General features: G+C 47.4%; 2 protein-coding genes across 2 annotated transcripts in view; one reads left to right on the top strand and one right to left on the bottom strand.

The window, feature by feature from the left end:
- Positions 1 to 19763, bottom strand: part of LOC138793869 (NADH-cytochrome b5 reductase 1-like) — a 67539-nt gene that overhangs the window by 28562 nt on the left and 19214 nt on the right. The gene's annotated exons all lie outside the window — the stretch shown is intronic.
- Positions 1 to 19763, top strand: part of LOC138793870 (bcl-2 homologous antagonist/killer-like) — a 39671-nt gene that overhangs the window by 3950 nt on the left and 15958 nt on the right. Inside the window, exons 2-3 of the mRNA XM_069972588.1 lie at positions 5726 to 5831; positions 10305 to 10428. Coding sequence (XP_069828689.1) covers positions 5777 to 5831; positions 10305 to 10428 — 179 coding nt within the window. The 5' untranslated portion in view covers positions 5726 to 5776. The remainder of the gene's footprint in view (positions 1 to 5725; positions 5832 to 10304; positions 10429 to 19763) is intronic.

Below are 19763 nucleotides of genomic sequence, written 5' to 3'. Positions count from 1 at the left end.
TTTAGTAGAGTTATCACTCAGCTTCTCTGCTGTATGGAGCCGCTGTGTGAGGAAAGCCAGGAAGCTGCTGCAGTAAGTATCATGGTGCTGCCAGACCTGTGTCCTCATCTGGGCGGCTGCTAATTTTCTTGATACTTCAGCAAGGTAAGATATGCTGCTTTTTCTTTTGAGCTGGAAGCCTGGCCTGTGTGTCAGGAGGATTATTTGATATATATGTTGTATTCGGCTTTTACGCCTCAAATGTTTTGTTTCAATGTCTTTCACTTTTTTTAACATTGGTTGTGCAAGTCCTGTTAGACTGCTTCACTATATGAGTGACCTATGTGACTATAGTGTGTATACATGAACACAGCTTTAAAGCTGCTAGTTGGGTATTTAGTACACCTGCTGTCTCATTATTTTCTCCAGTACTGCTACAATGAAGCTATGAAACTGTATATGTGTGTGAACACAGCCCTAGAGCTGCTAATTGTGCACACCTATTGCCTGATTACTTTCTATAGTACTGCCATCAGATGATGCAGTGAAGCTATAAAACTGTGTGTGTGCACACAACCCTAGAGCTGCTAGTTGTGCAGTGTGCACACCTGCAGCCTGATTACTTTCTATAGTACTGCTACCAGATGATGCAGTGAAGCTCTGAAACTGTATGTGAACACAGCCCTAGAGCTGCTAATTGTGTACACCTGTTGCCTCATTATTTTCTATAGTACTGCCATCGGATGATGTGGTGAGGCTATAAAACTGTGTGTTTGTGTGTGCACACAACCCTAGAGCTGCTATTTGTGCATTGTGAACACCTGCTGCCTAATTACTTTCTATAGTACTGCTACCACATGATGCAGTGAAATTGTGTGTGTGAACACAGCCTTAGAATTGTAGTTGTGTAATGTGTATACCTGCGGTCTGATTACTTTCCAGTATTTCTATCAGATGATACAATGAAGCTATAAAACTGTGTATGAACACAGCCTTAGAGTTATTGTGTAGTGGTAGATACACCTCCTGTGTAATAACTTTCACTAATACTGCTAACAGATGACGCAGTCACCCTATGGAGCGTCTGTGTGCTACTCCAGTGCTGCCATTTAAGAATGCAGTGAAGCTACTGTGTGTGAACACGGCCTTAGAATTGTTAGTTGTATACTATACACCTGCTGTCTATTTACTTTCACTATACTGCTATCAGATGATACAGTGATCATGTGGACCTTCTGTGTGCTAACATTTAAGAATGCAGTGAAGCTACTGTGTGTGAACACTGCCTTAGAATTTAGTTGTGTACTATGTACACCTGCTGGTTAATTACCTTCGCTAATACTGCTATCAGATGATGGTTATCATGTGGACCTTCTGTGTGCTGCTATTTAAGAATGCAGTGAAGTTATGAAGCCACTATGTGTGAACATTGCCTTAGAATTGTAGTGTACTGTGTAACACCTGCTGTCTGATTTCTTTCACTATACTGCTATCAGATGATGCAGTGCCCTGTGAAGCTGCTGTGTGTGAACACAGCCTTAGAGTTGCTAGTTGTGTACTGGATACATCTATCTAATTACTTCCCTAATACTGCTATCAGATTATATAGTGACCGTATGGAGCTATGTGTGTGAGCAGATGCTAGAGCTGCTGGATGTGTACTGGATACACCTGCTATCTGATTACTTTCCATAATACAGCCATCAGATGATGCAGTGATTCTATGGAGTTTTTTTGCGCTGCTCCAGTGCTGCTATTTAAGAATGCAGTAAAGCTACTGTGTGTGAACATGGCCTTAGGATTGTAGACATGTACATCTGTGTACTATCTGATTAGTACTGTTATCAGATAATGCAGTGACCTATGAAGCTACATGCTTAGAGATGCTGGATGTGTACTGTGTATACCTGCAGTCTAATTACTCTGTAATACTGTGTACACCTGCTGTCTAGTTACACTCTGTAATACTGATATCAGATGATGCAGTGACCCTATGGAGCTTCTGTGTACTGAAGGATGCAGTAAAGCTATGAAGCTGCTATGTGTGAACACCGCCTTAGGATTGTTGGTTGCATATTCAGTGCACCTGTGTGTCTGATTCCAGGCACTCTGCACTAGTCTGTTAGTCGGCCGGTCAGTCTGGCACAACTTCCATCCTTGGATGTAGCAGGATTCTGGTAACAGAACTTCTGGAGGCGTACAGATCCTGCAAGATTCCACTTTCAGGTGGCAGGGAATTCATTTGTAGATTGCAACTTTTTCTCAGAGACAATGACTGCTTAAGATTTTACATCTGAATGATAATCTACAGGCTGAACTGGATGGAGTCCGAGGTCATGGCTCCTTCAGACGCACAAAGACCTTGTTCAGAAAATAATAATAATAATAATTAATGAATAAAATAAATGTCTATATTACTATAGCTGAGCAGTATACTTGGCTGCCCGATCCCCACGGTTTGGGGACTGGTCCTTTGTTGTAAGGGGGCAGATGTTCACTCCAATATAAAGAGAGTTGGATCTGTATTGGACATTCTCATGAAAGTTCTTTTTTTCTTATGATCAGGTCCATTATCTGCCCCAGTCTAATAAGAAGAGAAGGAACTTCTACTTTTGTTCCCCATTCCGTAGGAATTCTAGTACGGAAGGTAAAGGAAAGAATCCTGCACAAGAAGGACCAGATGTCTCGGAGGCCTTGGGGATGGGAACAAGAACTTGTGACTACGTCTTTTCTGATAATTTATTTCCATAATGAGAGAGGTCTGTACCAGTGTTATATGATAGGAAAGGCTACCATATTGAATTTTGATCTGTGGGTCCCTCCTAGAGCGATGTTATCTGACCGTGTATACCTGTATGCGGCCTCCTCTGAGGAAGGTGCTGTATGTAGGATCTATGATCTGTGAGTCCCTCCTAGAGGGATGTTATCTGACCGTGTATACCTGTATACAGCCTCCTCTGAGGAAGGTGCTGTATGTGGGATCTATGATCTGTAGGTCCCTCCTAGAAGAAGGATGTTATGTGACCAGGTATACCTGCATGTACCTGTATACAGCCTTCTCTGAGGAGGCGGTTGTATGGAGGATTTTATGCTCTAGTTCCCTCCTAGAAGAAGGACGTTATCTGGCCATGTATACCCACATGTACCTGTCTACAGACAAAAGCTGCATATTCCTTTACATCAAGACCCTTTGTACAAGGCAATTGGAATTCTTTTCAATTTACAGCCCTTCTGTCTGGAATCATCTTGGCTCCATCTACAGTCACCAAGGTGATGTCTATTGTACTTTGACTGTCTGAGAAAATTGAAGCTCATCATTGTTTCTGGCATGGAACAATTCCTAGGGAGGAGAATAGATCCCCAGTCTGTGACTCTCTCTTCCTCCAGAGAGATTACAGAAGTTGACACAAGTCGGGGTTCTCGGCACTCCCCAGTTGCTGTCACTTCATCTGATACCCTTGGGTCTTATGTCTACACTGGAAATAACACCCAGAGACAAGGATAGCTTTCCCTGCTCAATGGCAACAGTCTCCCAATAAAGTGGGTAGAGAAAACCATTGATGTATCAAGCACACAGTGGGGCGCTTGTATGCAGGAGCAACGAGCAAAGGAGCCTTAATCCCCATTAGAGATGTTGCTGGCATCCAACATATGAAGGGAATACTAGTCCACTCCAGCACATCAATCTATGGTAAGCTATCACTATAAGATCAAAACCGCATCTAGGATGGCGCATATCGATCTTTTTAGGGGCACTAAATCAGTAGCATTACCACTGGAGGCAGGGGCATTTTGTCTGCTGGCAATCTATGCTGCGATGTAATCCTGTCGGAAGAACGGTCTCTGGACCAGAAGCTTTCTGGTAAATCGCATGGAGAATAGACCTATTCCTATTGAAGGTTCAAATTGGAAAACCTTTTTTCCTCACTCCTATAAAGCCCAGAGTCTTGCAGAATCTCAGACAAGGTTGGGCCTTGGTCAGCCTCATTTGCCCCTATTGACCCAAGAGGGCATGGTTCACAATGGTGAGCCCCCTGCCTAAGAATCTTCTGGGAACTCTCCCAGTCTCCCCAGCTACTGACACAGAGTAGCAGAGATTACCCCCAGCGTCCCTGCCAGGTGTGGGCAGAGTCTAAAAATCTTGCAAGTAGCAAGTCTCGGGTTTCATGATGGCCTCTTATGGCGCTAATTCCATAGGAATAATCTGGAGGCTTCTGTATACCCTCAGTTAATAACTCAAGAGGGCAGGCTTGTCCGAAGCTTGACTGCCGTCAACAAGGTGGGAATTGATATGCTGTCAAAGTGGTGACCACTCTTCTGCAGTCCAGAGCCACAACTGCCTACAGAACCTACCTGAAGGTAAAGAAGATGTTTGAAGCCTGGTGGGTGAGTCTCTTCCACATCTCCATTGTTACAATCCATTACTCCTGCCAACACGGGAGAGAAGGAGCTTCATCCCTTAGATGTGGGAAGGGCTTGGAGCATGTATATTGAACGGGCAAACTCCTTCAGGAAATCTAACCACTTATTTTTATCCTTTGCAGGGAAAAACAAAGGATGCGAGTCATCCAAAGCTTCTCTGTCCAGATGGATAAGGGAAGTCATCTCCATATGCTACCAAGAAGCTGGATTACAGGTACCTGGTGCAATCAAGGCATATTCAACGAGGGCAATATCATCCACATGGGCTGAAAAAAGATCTGTACCCTTGGAACAAATATGCAGGACTGCCTCATGGTCGTCCGTCATTACCTTTGTCAAGCACTATAGACTAGATATTCACGAGTCAACCAGTTTTTGGCTCAGCCATTCTGTCTTCTGTAATGTAATGGCCCTCCCTAGTCTGTTTTCATAGCTTGCTATATCCCCATTTGTGCTGCTGCTGAGGACGTAAAGGGAAAGGATAATTTTTTACTCACCGTAAATTTTCTTTCCTGTAGTCCGAAGCAGCAGCACAGACTTCCCGCCCTGATTTAAGCAAACTATTTATGCAGCGTACCTTGATTGTTTTAATGCCTTATTAACTAAGATTTTATTATGAATTTTAAATTTTTTTGTCGTTAGAATTGACACAAGGAGGAGGGGTCTGTATGGCCTTCTTATAGGGCTCCTAATCAATCTTTTATTAGTACCATCTGTCCTACCATTGCAGGAAGATAGGATCTTCCCCATTTGTGCTGCTGCTTCGGACTACAGGAAAGAAAATTTACGGTGAGTAAAAAATTATCCTTTATTGCTTCAACATACTTTCTCCTTATCAACAAGGGTAACTTCACCTAGGAGAGCTCCGGGCATTGGTGGATTCCTGGGCGTACAATTGATCAACTGCTGTCCACAGCTTTCCTAGGTGAATTTAATCCTGTGAAGCAGCAACCAGGTTATATCATTTTGGTTTTTTACTATGTTCTGTATGTAAATATTAAATATATTGAAACAAAAACAGTGAAATGGATGAAAATAAACAGTGTAAACCCAGCCTAACATTCATTAAATCTTTATGTAAATGCCTGTTGTAATTTCTAACATATTATCCAATTTTCTTTTCTTTTTTTTTTCTGTTTGATAAACTTAGACTAGACAGTCACAGAATGGACAGATTTATTATAGTGGCTTAGGCTGTTTGATTTATTATAATGGCTTAGGCATTTTTCGATTGTCTAGACTAAGTTTAGATTTGTGTGTGCTGGGTGTTCTAGTGAACTTACAAAATGTATTGATGTGTTTTTACATGTGTTGAATGTTGCAGGATCCTTAGAGTATATTAAACCCTTCCCTTCCCTGGTTTCTTCTACCAGTCATGGCAACTGGAGGCAGAGAAAACACAACTGATGCAGCTGTAGATGATAAAGAAGGTGAGTGACACATCACAACATACTGTAGGTGGGTGTAAATAATTAAAGAAATAGTTTAGTGTATAGACACCCACCATCTAGAACATTATCCATTGGCATTACTAGATTCTTAAAGCGCACCTGTCATTATGAGTCTTCACCCAATTAGTGTGCAGTCACTGTCCAATGCCACACTACACAGTGAAACAGAGTGTGAGTGCAGCTCAGCTCCTATTCACTTAAGGGTACAAACCCACTTGGCGGGTCTGTAGCGAGTCTCCATGCTGCGTTTTTGCAGCGAGACTCGCTGCAGATCCCGGCCCTATACTTTTAATGGCAGACAAACACGCAGCAGGGATGTACATCCCTGCTGCGAGTTTGTCTGCAGCCCTCCCCATTAACCCCCCGGCCGCCGGAGCTGATACTTCACCTGATCCCGGCTCCGGCGGTTCCCGATGTCTTCAGCAAGCCGGAGCGGGGACTAGGTGAGGTATATGCTCCAGCCGGCCGCCCGATCGCCCCCCCGCAGCCCGATCGCCCCCCCCCCCCGCAGCACCGATCGCATGCCCCCCCGCAGCACCGATCGCATGCCCCCCCGCAGCACCGATCGCATGCCCCCCCGCAGCACCGATCGCACGCCCCCCCGCAGCACCGATCGCACGCCCCCCCGATCGAGCGGCCGGGGCTGCAGGGGTGTAAGCGATCGGTGCTGCGGGGGGGCGGCCGGGGCTGCGGGGGGGCGATCGTGCGGCCGGGGCTGCGGGGGGGGGGGGCTGCGGGGGGGCGATCGGGCGGCCGGGGCTGCGGGGGGGCGATCGGGCTGCGGGGGGGCGATCGGGCGGCCGGGGCTGCGGGGGGGCGATAGGGCGGCCGGGGCTGCGGGCGGCTGGCTGGAGCATATACCTCACCTGGTCCCCGCTCCGGCTTGCTGAAGACATCGGGAACCGCCGGAGCCGGGATCAGGTGAAGTATCAGCTCCGGCGGCCGGGGGGTTAATGGGGTGGGCTGCAGACAAACTCGCAGCAGGGATGTACATCCCTGCTGCGTGTTTGTCTGCCATTAAAAGCATAGGGCCGGGATCTGCAGCGAGTCTCGCTGCAAAAACGCAGCATGGAGACTCGCTGCAGACCAAGTGGGTTTGTAACCTAAAGGGGAATTATCAGCAGGTTAGACAAATCTAACCTGTCCCTACTGCACAGGAGACGTCGAGGAGGAAGATATGTCTCTTAAATTCCTCCTCTGGGTCGTTCCGGTGCAGTTCGTCTATTGCTCCATGGTCCGGTGAGATAGTTAAGACCATTGGGGCACCTGTTAGGAGCACTGTCTGCCCCCATAGCGCTGATCTGGCCCACCCCCCAGCCTGCCTGCTCCATTCATTACACTGGTCTACATTTGAAAAAAAAGAAAAATTCTGCTGACCTTAATATTTTTGCTGATTTTACCCAAATGAAAGATGCTGATTCCATATTTAAAGGTAAAAAAATATGCAATTCGTTAATTTATTCACAAATGAGAAATGTTTGATTAACCTATACAATTTTCATTTTTGAGCTTTCATTTTGTCTTCCTTGTGTTTAAAAGGCCATAGCGCTTGCATTTTTTCACCTACAGACCCACATGAGCTCTTAATTTTTGTGACACCAATTATACTTTGCAATGACAGACTTAATTTTTCCATAAAATATGCTGCAAAACCAGAAGAAAAATTATCTGTGCAGTGAAATTGAAAAAAAGTGCAATTCTTTTTATTTTGAGGGGTTTTGTGTGTACACGTTTCACCCTATGATATATTTGACATGTTAAATATGTTCTTAAAGTCAGTACGATTAAAATGATATATAACATATATAACTTTTATTTTATTTGATGGCTTTTAAAAATAAAACTTTTTTTTTTAAAAAATTAAAATTCTTCAAATTGCTCTATTACCATCCTTATAATGCTTTTATTTTTTTGGTCTATGGGGCTGTGTAAATTTTTGCTCCATGATCTGTTCTTTCTATCTCTCGGTACCTTGCTGTCATATATGCGACTTTTTGATCACTTTTTATTACAGTTTTTCTGGATTTGATGTGACCAAAAATCTGCAATTTGCACTTTTTGCAGGTTTTTTACCGTGCAAGATCAAGAATATGACAATTTAATCGCACGGGTGATTACGCACTCCGCGATAGCAAATATGTTATTTATTCTTATAATATAGGAAATGGGGGGGATTTAACTAAAAATTTTAAAAAAACTTTTTTTTTTATTTCTTACCTACATTAATTAGAAGTCCCCTTGAAGGACTTCTAATACAACTACACTGATTTCTCATAGAGATCAGTGCAGTATACGTAATACAGCACTGATCGATTAGATCAGTGCTGTATTACTCTGAGCCACTGCAGCCCAGATCTACAGATTTCTGAGCCGGGGTCAGTGTCAGTTTTTTGATGCCCTGGAATAGTTATGATTAGGGTTGTCACGCTGTAAACACCAGCAGTAGTCTGCTCTTATGTTTGTGTCTGCCCTGATGTTCCATGGTCTTGAAATCTTGGTGAAATCTTGAAATCATGTTCTTCACTCATAGCTCCAAGATTTGAAGGGAAGTAGTTCAGGTGGCTATGAAGAAAATGCAATTTAACACTAATGCCCCGAGTCTTTGAAAAGGCCATCAAATATGCCAGCTTTTAACTTCTCTTGGAAAAGAGCAGGAAATTTGGTACAGATGGACTTGAAGCACTCCCCATCTCGATCCGAAGCCCTAACAAACTGCTCATTAGTGCCAATTTTATATACAGTGGAGGGAGCAACAGTTTCTGAGGATTAACAAGTGGCCCATTCTTGATATTCTTTTTACCAGTCTTGAATGTCACTTTAACAGGCCATCTGTTAAACAGGCCATCTCCCTATATAGCCACAAAATGCAGATGTCAGCAGTTTTAGGCTACTTATTCAGTATTCTTCTATTTAGTTATACCTACTGCATATTAAGCATATCTTTCTGCACACTATTAGCTTTTTTCACTCTCAGTAGAGGTGAGCGAACCGTGTTCGGGCTCGAGTCGATCCGAACCCGAACGTCCGGTATTTGATTAGCGGTGGCTGCAGAACTTGGATAAAGCTCTAAGGTTGTCTGGAAAACATGGATACAGCCAATGACTATATCCATGTTTTCCACATAGCCTTAGGGCTTTATCCAAGTTCAGCAGCCACCGCTAATCAAATGCCGAAAGTTCGGGTTCGGATGGACTCGAGCATGCTCCAGGTTCGCTCCTCTCTAACTCTTAGCATTTCCAAATAATATAATTATATATAATGTTACGTTATAACTGCAAGAGTTTATCAGTAAACAGCGTTTGCGGAAAAACTGGACGTGACTGGAGGAAACGGATGTTATTTTTGGATTCAGCACCCTAAAATACATAAAGATCACATGTTTCTTGTAGTAAGAAAAATTGATGTATTGCTATCATTGTTATGTTAAATTGTTATCATTAGAAAAAAGCGGACTGGCCAGGGTTGGATCAGCGCTATGGGGGCATGCTCCTGACGGGTGCCCCAGTGTTCCAAATGGTCTCACCGGACCGTGGAGCAAAAGACTAACTGCACCGGAATGGCACCAAGGAGGAAAGTAAGACACATACCTTCCTCCTCGGTGTCTCCTGTGCAATAGGGACATATCAGCAGGTTAGATTCATCTTACCTGCTCATAGTTCCCCTTTAAATGTGAGCTGAGCTGCACTTTGCACTGCTACACAATGAATGGAGACAAACTCTGTTCACTCCATAGTATGATACCCTGCCAATCCGTGATTAATGAGTTAAATTTTCCCCAAAAAAACTCCTTTAAGAATACACTGATTAAAAGTGCAAGCACTGGTAAACACATGAGCCCCTTATTGTCAGGAATGCCGGACCCCCCCCACTAATCTAATATTGATAGCTTATACTTCGTAGCCACCTGGTTAATGTTGGCAATGAGTTGTTCAATTCTAATTGTTTTGGGGACAACATCATTTTTTGTTTTAATTAGATATGAGCAAACCGAACTTCCTGAACAGAGATTCGTTCCAAACTCTGCTCCGTACTGAACTTTTTACAAAATTAGGAACAAATTCAAAAGGTGGTTGCCGCACATCTTAAAAACTAAAAATTCTCACCTGTTCATTGGCCATTCACTGGCTGTGTTGCTGTCCTGTTTCAGTCAGTGAACAGGATTTTGGTGGCTGCAGGTACTGGACATTGGGGGGAACATTGATAGGTAAGTATAGATGAGAGAATTTTGTGAACCGCACTAAAACGGCTAAACTCCTTCAATTGAACCCAAACTTTATGGTAAAGCTAGATGAACCTGCCGAACCAAACTTTTGAAAAGTTCCTCATCTGTAGTTTTAATATATATTATGTACTCGAGTGACTTGACAACTTGTTATGATTTTGCACATATTTGCACACAAATTGAGCATAATTTCTGGTCTCAAATCTTATATTTATATTTTTGTTCTACAGAGAAGGAGGCAGAGGCTGTTTTCCTTAGTTACGCATTTCACATGAGTGCAAGAAGTGAAAATGAGGATTCTAGACCGCTTAGTGATGAATTAGAACATGCAAGACAAAGACAGATGCAAGACAGGTACTCACAAATTCTCACAACTAATCATTTAATATTGAAAAGCGTATTCCCACTTCAAGAACTTATCCCTATCCACCAAAATGGGAGAAAATTGTCCCTGGAATAACTTGAACACATAAGGTGGTAATTTATCAAGGCTTACAAGACTTTTTTTGTCGTAAAGAAAAAAAAAGGCCTCACTTTGCACAAACATTTTTAAGCGTTGCAGAGGTCAACATTTTTTTGACCTTTATGTTTGTCTTCCAGTAAGTGCCCCCCATCGTGCTTGGTTTTGGGTTATACAGGCGGAGCAGTATATATTTGTTGAATTTAGTTTTCGGATATATAGGTGGAGCAGTATATATTTCTGCACTGCGGTGTTACTTTACTAAAAGTGGAAGGAACAATATTTGTTGTTGCACTGTGGTTATGGTTTGTGCACTACACACAAAATACGTAGTAGTATATGTTTGTCGGTGAGGCCCTTACAGCAACATGGATTGGTGAGACCTGAGAATAAAAAGTGTGAGAAGCCCAGCCATAGAAGATACATAGGGATGGGCATGTCATATGCTCCTCCATGTGCAGCCATCATATGGACAGAATCACTATCTGAACTGCACTGACAGCAAGTCACATTACTTCACTGTTTACAGGCACTTAGTTTTCTTAGAAGACTTATAAGATAATTTTTCAGGTCACCACCAATGCTGAGGTGACCTGCCTCAGCTCCGGTCCTCCCCCAGGAGCAGCCCTGCTCTTTCCTGGGCCTGTGAAAAGAGGAGTATGGTTATTTGTGTGTGGGGGTTGGGGGGGTGGGGGGGTGGTGGTCTCGCTCTGGATGGACTTTGGGGGCTTTTAGAGCAGAGCAAGGGGCAGGAGCTCATCTCTCCTACTTCCAGCCACAAAGTATTCCAGGCCCTCCTGGATCCCATTCCTTTTCCTTCCTTTGTCTTCTGGTTTTCTTTGACAGGAAATTCAAAACTAGATGGACATCTGGATATCCTCTCGCAGATATTATAGGAGTGATTGACAGGAGCTTACTTTGGGATTATTCCATCCTATTGGGGGATTTGTTACATGATCCTGGTACTTCCTTTTAAGAAACATCTATCCTGAGGTCTCCATGCCTGAAACAGAAAATTTGGTTGAGTCTGTGAAGCAGAATGCAAACCCAGGCCCAGCTAGTTTATCTGGTTAGTCTAGGTGCATGTTCCTGGTCTGTATTCCTTCTTCTCTTTTATGTTAATTTTACAGGGGAAGGTTTCCTAAAAAAATAAATGTTACCTCCATGTCAACACTGCAGAAAGAAAGTAGTGAAAGTAACCAACTGTCTTTGATGGATGAAATAAAGACCCTCATCTGTCAAGAACTCATCAGAGCACCTATGCCCTTGCCCATGACTCTTCTATCTCCAGTCTGGTTTCATACTTTGGACGTTAGAAGTGCAGTCCTTATAAATTTGGATCAATCAATCCAGAATCAATCCAGTTCTAGGGAAAGAAGAATTCAAAAATACTCTCTCCAACTGGAAAAGCCTTGTTGTTGTTGCCAGATGTAAAGCATCTACATTAACTTTTACTTGTCCGCAAACATGGGCACCTTTTAATTGAAGCCAATATATGTGACCCTTGTTCTCTGGATTGGTATGGGTCACTTAAAAGCTCACCCATCAAGCATCAGGCATATCCTATGCATATACTGTGAAATATACTTTGAACTATGCAGTGTAGCTGTCATTTAGGCAAAAGAGTTTCCGTTTATCCTCACAAGCAGGGCCGGGACAAGGAGTTTTGGTGCCCTAGGCAGAGAAGGCAAATGGTGCCCCCCCCCCCCCCAAAAAAAAAATAAAAAAATAATATATATATATATATATATATACCTAGGGGGGAAATTATCAAACTCCATACACCACCTCACATAGTATAGCCCCCACAGTGTATAGCCAGTGTATATACAGTCTCCATACACCCCCTCACATAGTATAGACCATACAGTGTATAGCCAGTGTATATACAGTCTCCATACACCACCTCAGGGTATATGCACACTGAGCAATTCTCGAGGAATTGTAGCTGAAAGTTTTCAGGCAGAATTCAAGCAGAATTTAAGCCCCCCATTGACTTCTATAGGATTCCTCTAGCAGATCTACAGCAGAAAATTCTGCTCGGAAATTCTGCAGTGTGAACAACAGAGCAGAAAACCCATTGAACACAATGGGACTTTGCTCTGTACATATTTTACGGGAGGAATTTCAAGCTGAATTTCAAGCTGAATTCCTCGCCTTTTCCTCAGTGTGCACATACCCTTACATAGTATAGCCCACACAGTGTATAGCCAGTGTATATACAGTCTCCATAAACCCCCTTACATAGTATAGGGAGGGCACGGAGCATACGCAGTATAGCGGAGGCCCGGCATGACCTGGTTAGCTGGGACTGCAGCATAAGGGGTTAATGGGGATAGAAGGAAGGTGGGGAGTGAGGGGAGTAGGAAAGAGGGTCAGGAAAAGGTCAGGAGGGGAGGTGGGGGCGAGTGTTTTGAAAGGAAGGAGGGGATTGGAGCAGGGTACTCACCAGGGGTGGAGCTTGGGGTCAGTCAGGAAGGAGGAAGCACGTGGATCATCAGAGCTTGCCGGACCAGCTTCAGGGAGAGGTGCTGCTGAACGACCGGAGATGAATGCGGTGCTGAGAAGATCGCTGAGGGACGCGGTGGCGGAGCATGGGGCGGCGTGGCTGCACGAGCAGGTCAGGCTGGCCATGGAGCCCCCGCTCTCCCCGCCGCTGATGACATCTACACCTGCCCCCTCTGATCCGCCGGCATCCCGTGTGCGGCGGCCGCGCAGGAGCCGGCCGCCAGTTCGTCTCAGCCCCTCACCTGGCCCCAAAAGAAGTCGGCGGGCTAGGAGCCCCTCACGGGACCCTCCGGTAAGTACCCCCGGGCGGGCTCCGGCCTCCGGCGGGGGGCGATCTGGGAGGAATCCGGAGGCTCGCAGGGGCCGGGCTGTCGGGGCTGGCACCTCCTTATCTGTGGCCTCTCCCGGTGGGGAGACATCTCCCCGACCGATGCGGCCGTCACGTGGTGCCGGGAGCCCCCGCGGGGACCCTCAGGCCGCCGCATCACGTGGTGCGTCCAGGAGGAATACCTCGGCGCGCGGGGCCCTGGGTGAGGGGGCGGAGCTTTCTCTGCAGGCCTCCTCTTCTGCTCTCCCCTCACCCCCAGCGTCTGTCAGGACCGATGCGGCTGCTGCGCCTGTCTGCCACAGCGGCGCTGCAGCCCGGCGAGTGAGTGCACGCTGGAGCGTGCGGACCCGGACGGGCGGCAAGGATCGGGCCTCTGGTGTGGCCGAAGTTGGGCGCAGGGGGGCTGGAGCTTCCCCTGCTATCACTGCTCGTGGACGGGAGGAGGTCGGCAGTCGTGTGTTGGGGCAGAATGTGGTGGTCGCGACTCCCCCAGTCGACACGGGACCAGGTATCGCTGTTGGTGCGGGGCTGGCTAGTCCCAGGGCAGTCGTCGGGGATGAAGCGGTGCGGTCTGGGTCCTCAGCGTCTGAGAGCTCCGGTGCTGGTTCCGGGGATGAAGGTCCGTCACATCGAGGATCCGGGTCTACAGCTGTTCCGGCGCCAGGCCAGAGGCAGCTCGGTGAGTCTTTGCAATCTATGTCTTCTTCTTCTGTCTCTTCTGCGGGGGGGCCGGCTTTGGCCCTCCTTCCTTCGACTGTCTCTCCTGCTGGTGTGTCTGTGTCGGGCGAATGGGTGGGGCAGTTGCTTGCGGGGGTGTGCCAGTTGGTTAGTCGTTTCGCGCCTGTGCCCCCTAGTGCGCCGTCCCCTGTGGGTGCTTGGGTGAGTGCTGATGGTTCACAAGGTGTGTCTGGGGCTTCGGTGGCAGTGTCAGCGGGGGTTGGGGGGGTAGCTGGCCCGGTTGTACTTCCGCCCGCTGCGGCGGCGTCGGTGTCTCCTGATCCCCCGCTGGATTCCGTCCGTTTGGACGACGCTGCGAGGGGTGAGGTGTACGTTTGTTTCGATGGTCCCCTTGGGGCTCACCTGAAACAGGAAGTGCGGGAAAAGATCTGGAAAGACGAGTACGTCGAGATTTTTTCCTTGCTTCCGTTGGAGAAGTTTAACCTTGATAGGGTAAAGATCACTGAATCCAAGAAGGAAGAGGAGGAGAGGCGGCGCTATCGCCTCATACCTCGTACTTTCGCTAATTGGCTACAAGCCTTTGCGATTTTGGCTAGCGTAATAGGGGAGAAGGCCCCGCAACATTGCTCTGGCCTTTTCTGTTATTTGGATGCGATTGTGGAAGCGTATAGGGTGTATGGGGGGACGGCCTGGCTGCGGTATGATGAGCAGTTTCGTCAGAGGAAGGCAGTCCGTCCCTCCATTCGCTGGGATCATAAGGACATCAGTCTTTGGATGCGCCTTATGGTTGCCGCGAAGGCGCCTCAGCAGCCATTTCGCGGGGGGGCCGGGGGTTACGGTGACTCGCAGGGATCCTCGGCCTCCAGGCGTCCTGGGTGCTGCTGGCAATTTAATGAAGGGCAGTGCCGGTACCCGGGCACCTGCCGCTTTAAACATGAATGTTCCCACTGTGGGGGTAGTCATAGTGCAGTCAGATGCTTCAAAAAGTCGAGAGGTGGGCAGCTCGACGTTGCTAGCAAGAGGGGCGACGCCGGTGAGGGTCGACGCGATGCTGCCTTACCTAAGTAGATACCCGGACGCTGAGGCGGCTCGTTTTTTGAGGGATGGTTTTGATTGCGGGTTTCGCATTCCGTTTGTTGCTGAGGCGCCGGTTTTTCGTCCGCGTAATTTGAAATCTGCTCGGCTGCACCCGGAGGTGGTGGCCGAAAAGTTGGGGAAGGAAGTGGCATTGGGCCGCATGGCTGGCCCTTTTCGGTCCCCCCCTTGGCCTTATTTGAGGGTGTCTCCCTTGGGGGTGGTCCCTAAGAAGGAGCCGCACAAGTTTAGGCTCATCCACCATTTGTCGTATCCCGACGGGTTTTCAGTGAATGATGGCATCGCGGAGGAGTTGTGTTCGGTGTCCTATGTGTCGGTAGATAAGGCGGTGGAGTGGGTGCGACGCTTCGGGGCGGGGGCCCTTATGGCCAAGACCGATATTGAGGCCGCGTTTAGATTGTTGCCGGTTCATCCGGAGTGTTTCCACCTCTTGGGGTGCATGTGGGACGGGTGTTTTTACGTGGACCGCTGTCTTCCAATGGGTTGTTCGATTTCCTGCGCATATTTTGAGCGTTTTAGTTCCTTTGTTGAATGGGTTGTGCGGGAAGAGGTGGGGTGTGATCCGGTTACAGGGGATGTCCTGGTGGTCCTGTTGTTTTGGCTTGGGGATTCCTTTGCGAAGGGAGTCTCCAGGTCAAAGATGCAGAGAAGACTGACTGGGTTGGCGTTTTGGTTCAAGGTCTTCAATATGGGTGATGTGACTAAGCATTTTTTGGTGCGTCAGGCTTTGAGGGGGTATGGGTCTTCGGTCCGGACGGTGGATGGCCGGAGACCAGTATCCTTTTCGCTGTTGCTGGATATAGTCGAGCGATTGGATGTGGTGTGTCTGGATGGGTATGAGCGTCGGTTGTTTAGTGCGGCATACTCCTTGGCTTTCTTTGGGGCTTTTCGTGTGGGGGAGCTGGTTAGCAGTGCGTGCAAGGTAGGAGGCGGTTTGCAGTTTGCGGATGTGTGTTTGAGTCAGGGGCGGGTGATGTGTTTGTTGAGACGTTCCAAGACGATGCGCGGCGGTGCCGGGGTGCGGATTTGGTTGAGGAGCGTGGTGGGTTGTCTGGCGTGCCCGGTGGAGTGTTTGCGGAGGTTCCTGGAGGTGAGGCCGGAGGGTGCCGGGTCCTTGCTAGTGCATGCGGATGGTAGATCTCTCTCCAGATTCCAGTTCGTGGCTGTTTTTAAGAAAGTGTTGCGGAGCCTGCAGCTGCCTTTTGCCGAATTCAATTCTCATTCCTTCAGAATTGGGGCAGCTACGGAGGCTGCGAGGTGGAATCTTCCAGAGACAGTTATTAAGAGGATTGGGCGGTGGGAGTCGAGGAGGTACCGTTTGTACGTGAGGCCGCATTTGTTGTGTGAATGATGTTAGCGGACTGTGCCTCTTTTCTCTTCATTCTGCCGTTTAGGTTATCTTGAGTGCTACATGGGGTTCTGTTTTGTTTTTCTTTTGTTTTCTAGCCGCTGCAGCATGCCTGGTATGGATTATGGGTCATTCCTTTGTTCGCAGGGGGGCCCAGAGGGCGGAGATTAGAGTGGACGGGCGGCAGCTGGGTTTTCAGAGGAGCGAGGCTTTGATCAGATGGATTGGGGTTGGGGGTATGCTGTGGAGTGGTCTGCTTCCCGAATTGCATTTTCACTCCCGTCTGGATCGTGTGCCTGATGTTTTGGTGGTTCATTTGGGCGGGAACGACTTAGGGGTCAGATCATCCCGGGAGCTCATTCGGGACATAAAATATGACATCCTGCGACTGTGGTCAATGTTTCCGGGCATAGTGCTGGTGTGGTCGGAGATAGTGGCCCGTTTGCATTGGCGACATGCGCGCTCGGTGGAGTGTTTGAATAAAGCCAGGCGTAAGGTTAATCGGGCGGTGTCTAGATTTGTTGCTAGGAATGGCGGGATCGCCGTTCGGCATAAGGATCTGGAGATTCCGGGGAGGGGGCACATATCGGAAGACAGAGTCCACCTTAACGGGGTGGGCATTGATATTTGGTGTGTGGGCCTCCAGGAGGGAATTGAAAAAGCGATTGGAGTGTGGCGGAGTTCGCATGCTTAAGGGGGGTCAAGCATGCTCACTGTGGCGTGGGGAGGTCTTGCAGGGCACCTAAAAAATTGGCCTGGTTAAATGGGGACCCATCATAGGGATGGCTTCCTATCTTTGCCAAGTTATTTGGTAATGGAAAGTGTGGTGAAGTTAAGTGGTTCCCTTCGGGATAGGACCCTGGGAACGGTTTGGTGTGCGGCAGTACCAGTAGACTTATTGTCAACTCCTGAGTCGGCGCGGTGCGGCTAGGGGAGAAAAATTGGGTTAGATTTGGGTACTGCCCGGAATGGGGCCTTGACAGACCTCCCTGCTTGTCAATCAGACAATATTAATGTTGAATGTGTTGGATGTTTTTTGTTGACATGTTATTTATTGCTATGTTCAAGCACTTTAATAAAGAAAAGGCTGTTGTCGCCGTTCTATTCCAACGTTAAACTGGAGTCGGTGAAGTCTGTGATGTAAAGGTACAGGGGGGAGGGGGTGATGGTGTTGGGAGAGGGAGCGGCTAGAAGGTGGGATAGGAATGCATGGGTAAAGTAAGGTCGATCAGAAGGAACTCAGCTATACACAGAGTCAAGCCCCTACAGTGTATAGGCAGTATATATACATCTCCATACACCACCTCACATAGTATAGCCCCCACAGTGTATAGCCAGTGTATATACAGTCTCCATACACCACCTCACATAGTATAGCCCCCACAGTGTATAGCCAGTGTATATACAGTCTCCATACACCCACCTCACATAGTATAGCCCCCAGTGTATAGCCAGTGTATATACAGTCTCCGTACACCCACCTCACATAGTATAGCCCCCAGTGTATAGCCAGTATAGATAGTCTCCATACACTCCCTCACATTGTATATAGCCCCCACAGTGTATAGCCAGTGTACATAGTCTCCATACACCCTCTCACATAGTGTAGCCCCCAGTGTATATACATCTCCATACATCCCCTCACATAGTATAGCCCCCAGTGTATATACATCTCCATACACCCCCTCACATAGTATAGCCCCCAGTGTATATACATCTCCATACACCCCCTCACATAGTATAGCCCCCAGTGTATATACATCTCCATACACCTCCTCACATAGTATAGCCCCCAGTGTATATACATCTCCATACACCCCCTCACATAGTATAGCCCCCACAGTGTATATACATCTCCATACATCCCCTCACATAGTATAGCCCCCAGTGTATATACATCTCCATACACCCCCTCACATAGTATAGCCCCCACAGTGTATATACATCTCCATACATCCCCTCACATAGTATAGCCCCCAGTGTATATACATCTCCATACATCCCCTCACATAGTATAGCCCCCAGTGTATATACATCTCCATACACCCCCTCACATAGTATAGCCCCCACAGTGTATATACATCTCCATACATCCCCTCACATAGTATAGCCCCCAGTGTATATACATCTCCATACATCCCCTCACATAGTATAGCCCCCAGTGTATATACATCTCCATACACCCCCTCACATAGTATAGCCCCCACAGTGTATATACATCTCCATACATCCCCTCACATAGTATAGCCCCCAGTGTATATACATCTCCATACATCCCCTCACATAGTATAGCCCCCACAGTGTATATACATCTCCATACATCCCCTCACATAGTATAGCCCCCACAGTGTATATACATCTCCATACATCCCCTCACATAGTATAGCCCCCAGTGTATATACATCTCCATACATCCCCTCACATAGTATACCCCCCACAATGTATAGACATCTCCATACACCCCCTCAGTGTAGCCCCCACTGCCTGATCTGGAAGCAGCTTACCAGGTTACTTCCCCCTGCTGGAGGAATGTGAGGTGGAGGGGCAGCCATCAGAAGTACAGTAGAATAGTAAAAAAATTTTTTTAAAGACATTCAAATTGCCCCCCCTGTAATTCACCACTAGATGGCGCCCTAGGCCATCGCCTATGCCTGCCTACCCTTTGTCCCGGCCCTGCTCACAAGCCTGTTTTCCCACCTCCTCCCCTCACTTTGTATCTTTTCATTATCAAGGCATACCATAGGAAAAGCAGGCACAAGGATGGAGCCTGCAGGGGGCAGCACAGAGGCTAGTCTACATCCACAGGAAAAGCAGGCACAAGGATGGAGCCTGCAGGGGGCAGCACAGAGGCTAGTCTACATCCATAGGAAAAGCAGGCACAAGGATGGAGCCTGCAGGGGGCAGCACAGAGGCTAGTCTACATCCACAAGAAAAGCAGGCACAAGGATGGAGCCTGCAAGGGGCAGCACAGAGGCTAGTCTACACCCACAGGAAAAGCAGGCACAAGGATGGAGCCTGCAGGGGGCAGCACAGAGGCTAGTCTACATCTATAGGGAAAGCAGAGAGGGATGGAGCCTGCAGGGGCAGCACAGAAGCTAGTCTACATCCATAGGGAAAGCAGACAGGGATGGAGCCTACAGGGGGCAGCACAGAGGCTAGTCTACATCCACACTGCAGCTGAGTACAGGTAAAGCAGACTGTGATATAATGGGCAGATATAGTCCTGCTCCTCATATACATATAGAGTCATCTGAAATGACAGTTGCTCTATA

This window comes from Dendropsophus ebraccatus, chromosome 5, assembly GCF_027789765.1.
Source record: "Dendropsophus ebraccatus isolate aDenEbr1 chromosome 5, aDenEbr1.pat, whole genome shotgun sequence".
Lineage (NCBI taxonomy): Eukaryota > Metazoa > Chordata > Amphibia > Anura > Hylidae > Dendropsophus > Dendropsophus ebraccatus.
This window is presented reverse-complemented; position numbering and strand designations above follow the sequence as displayed.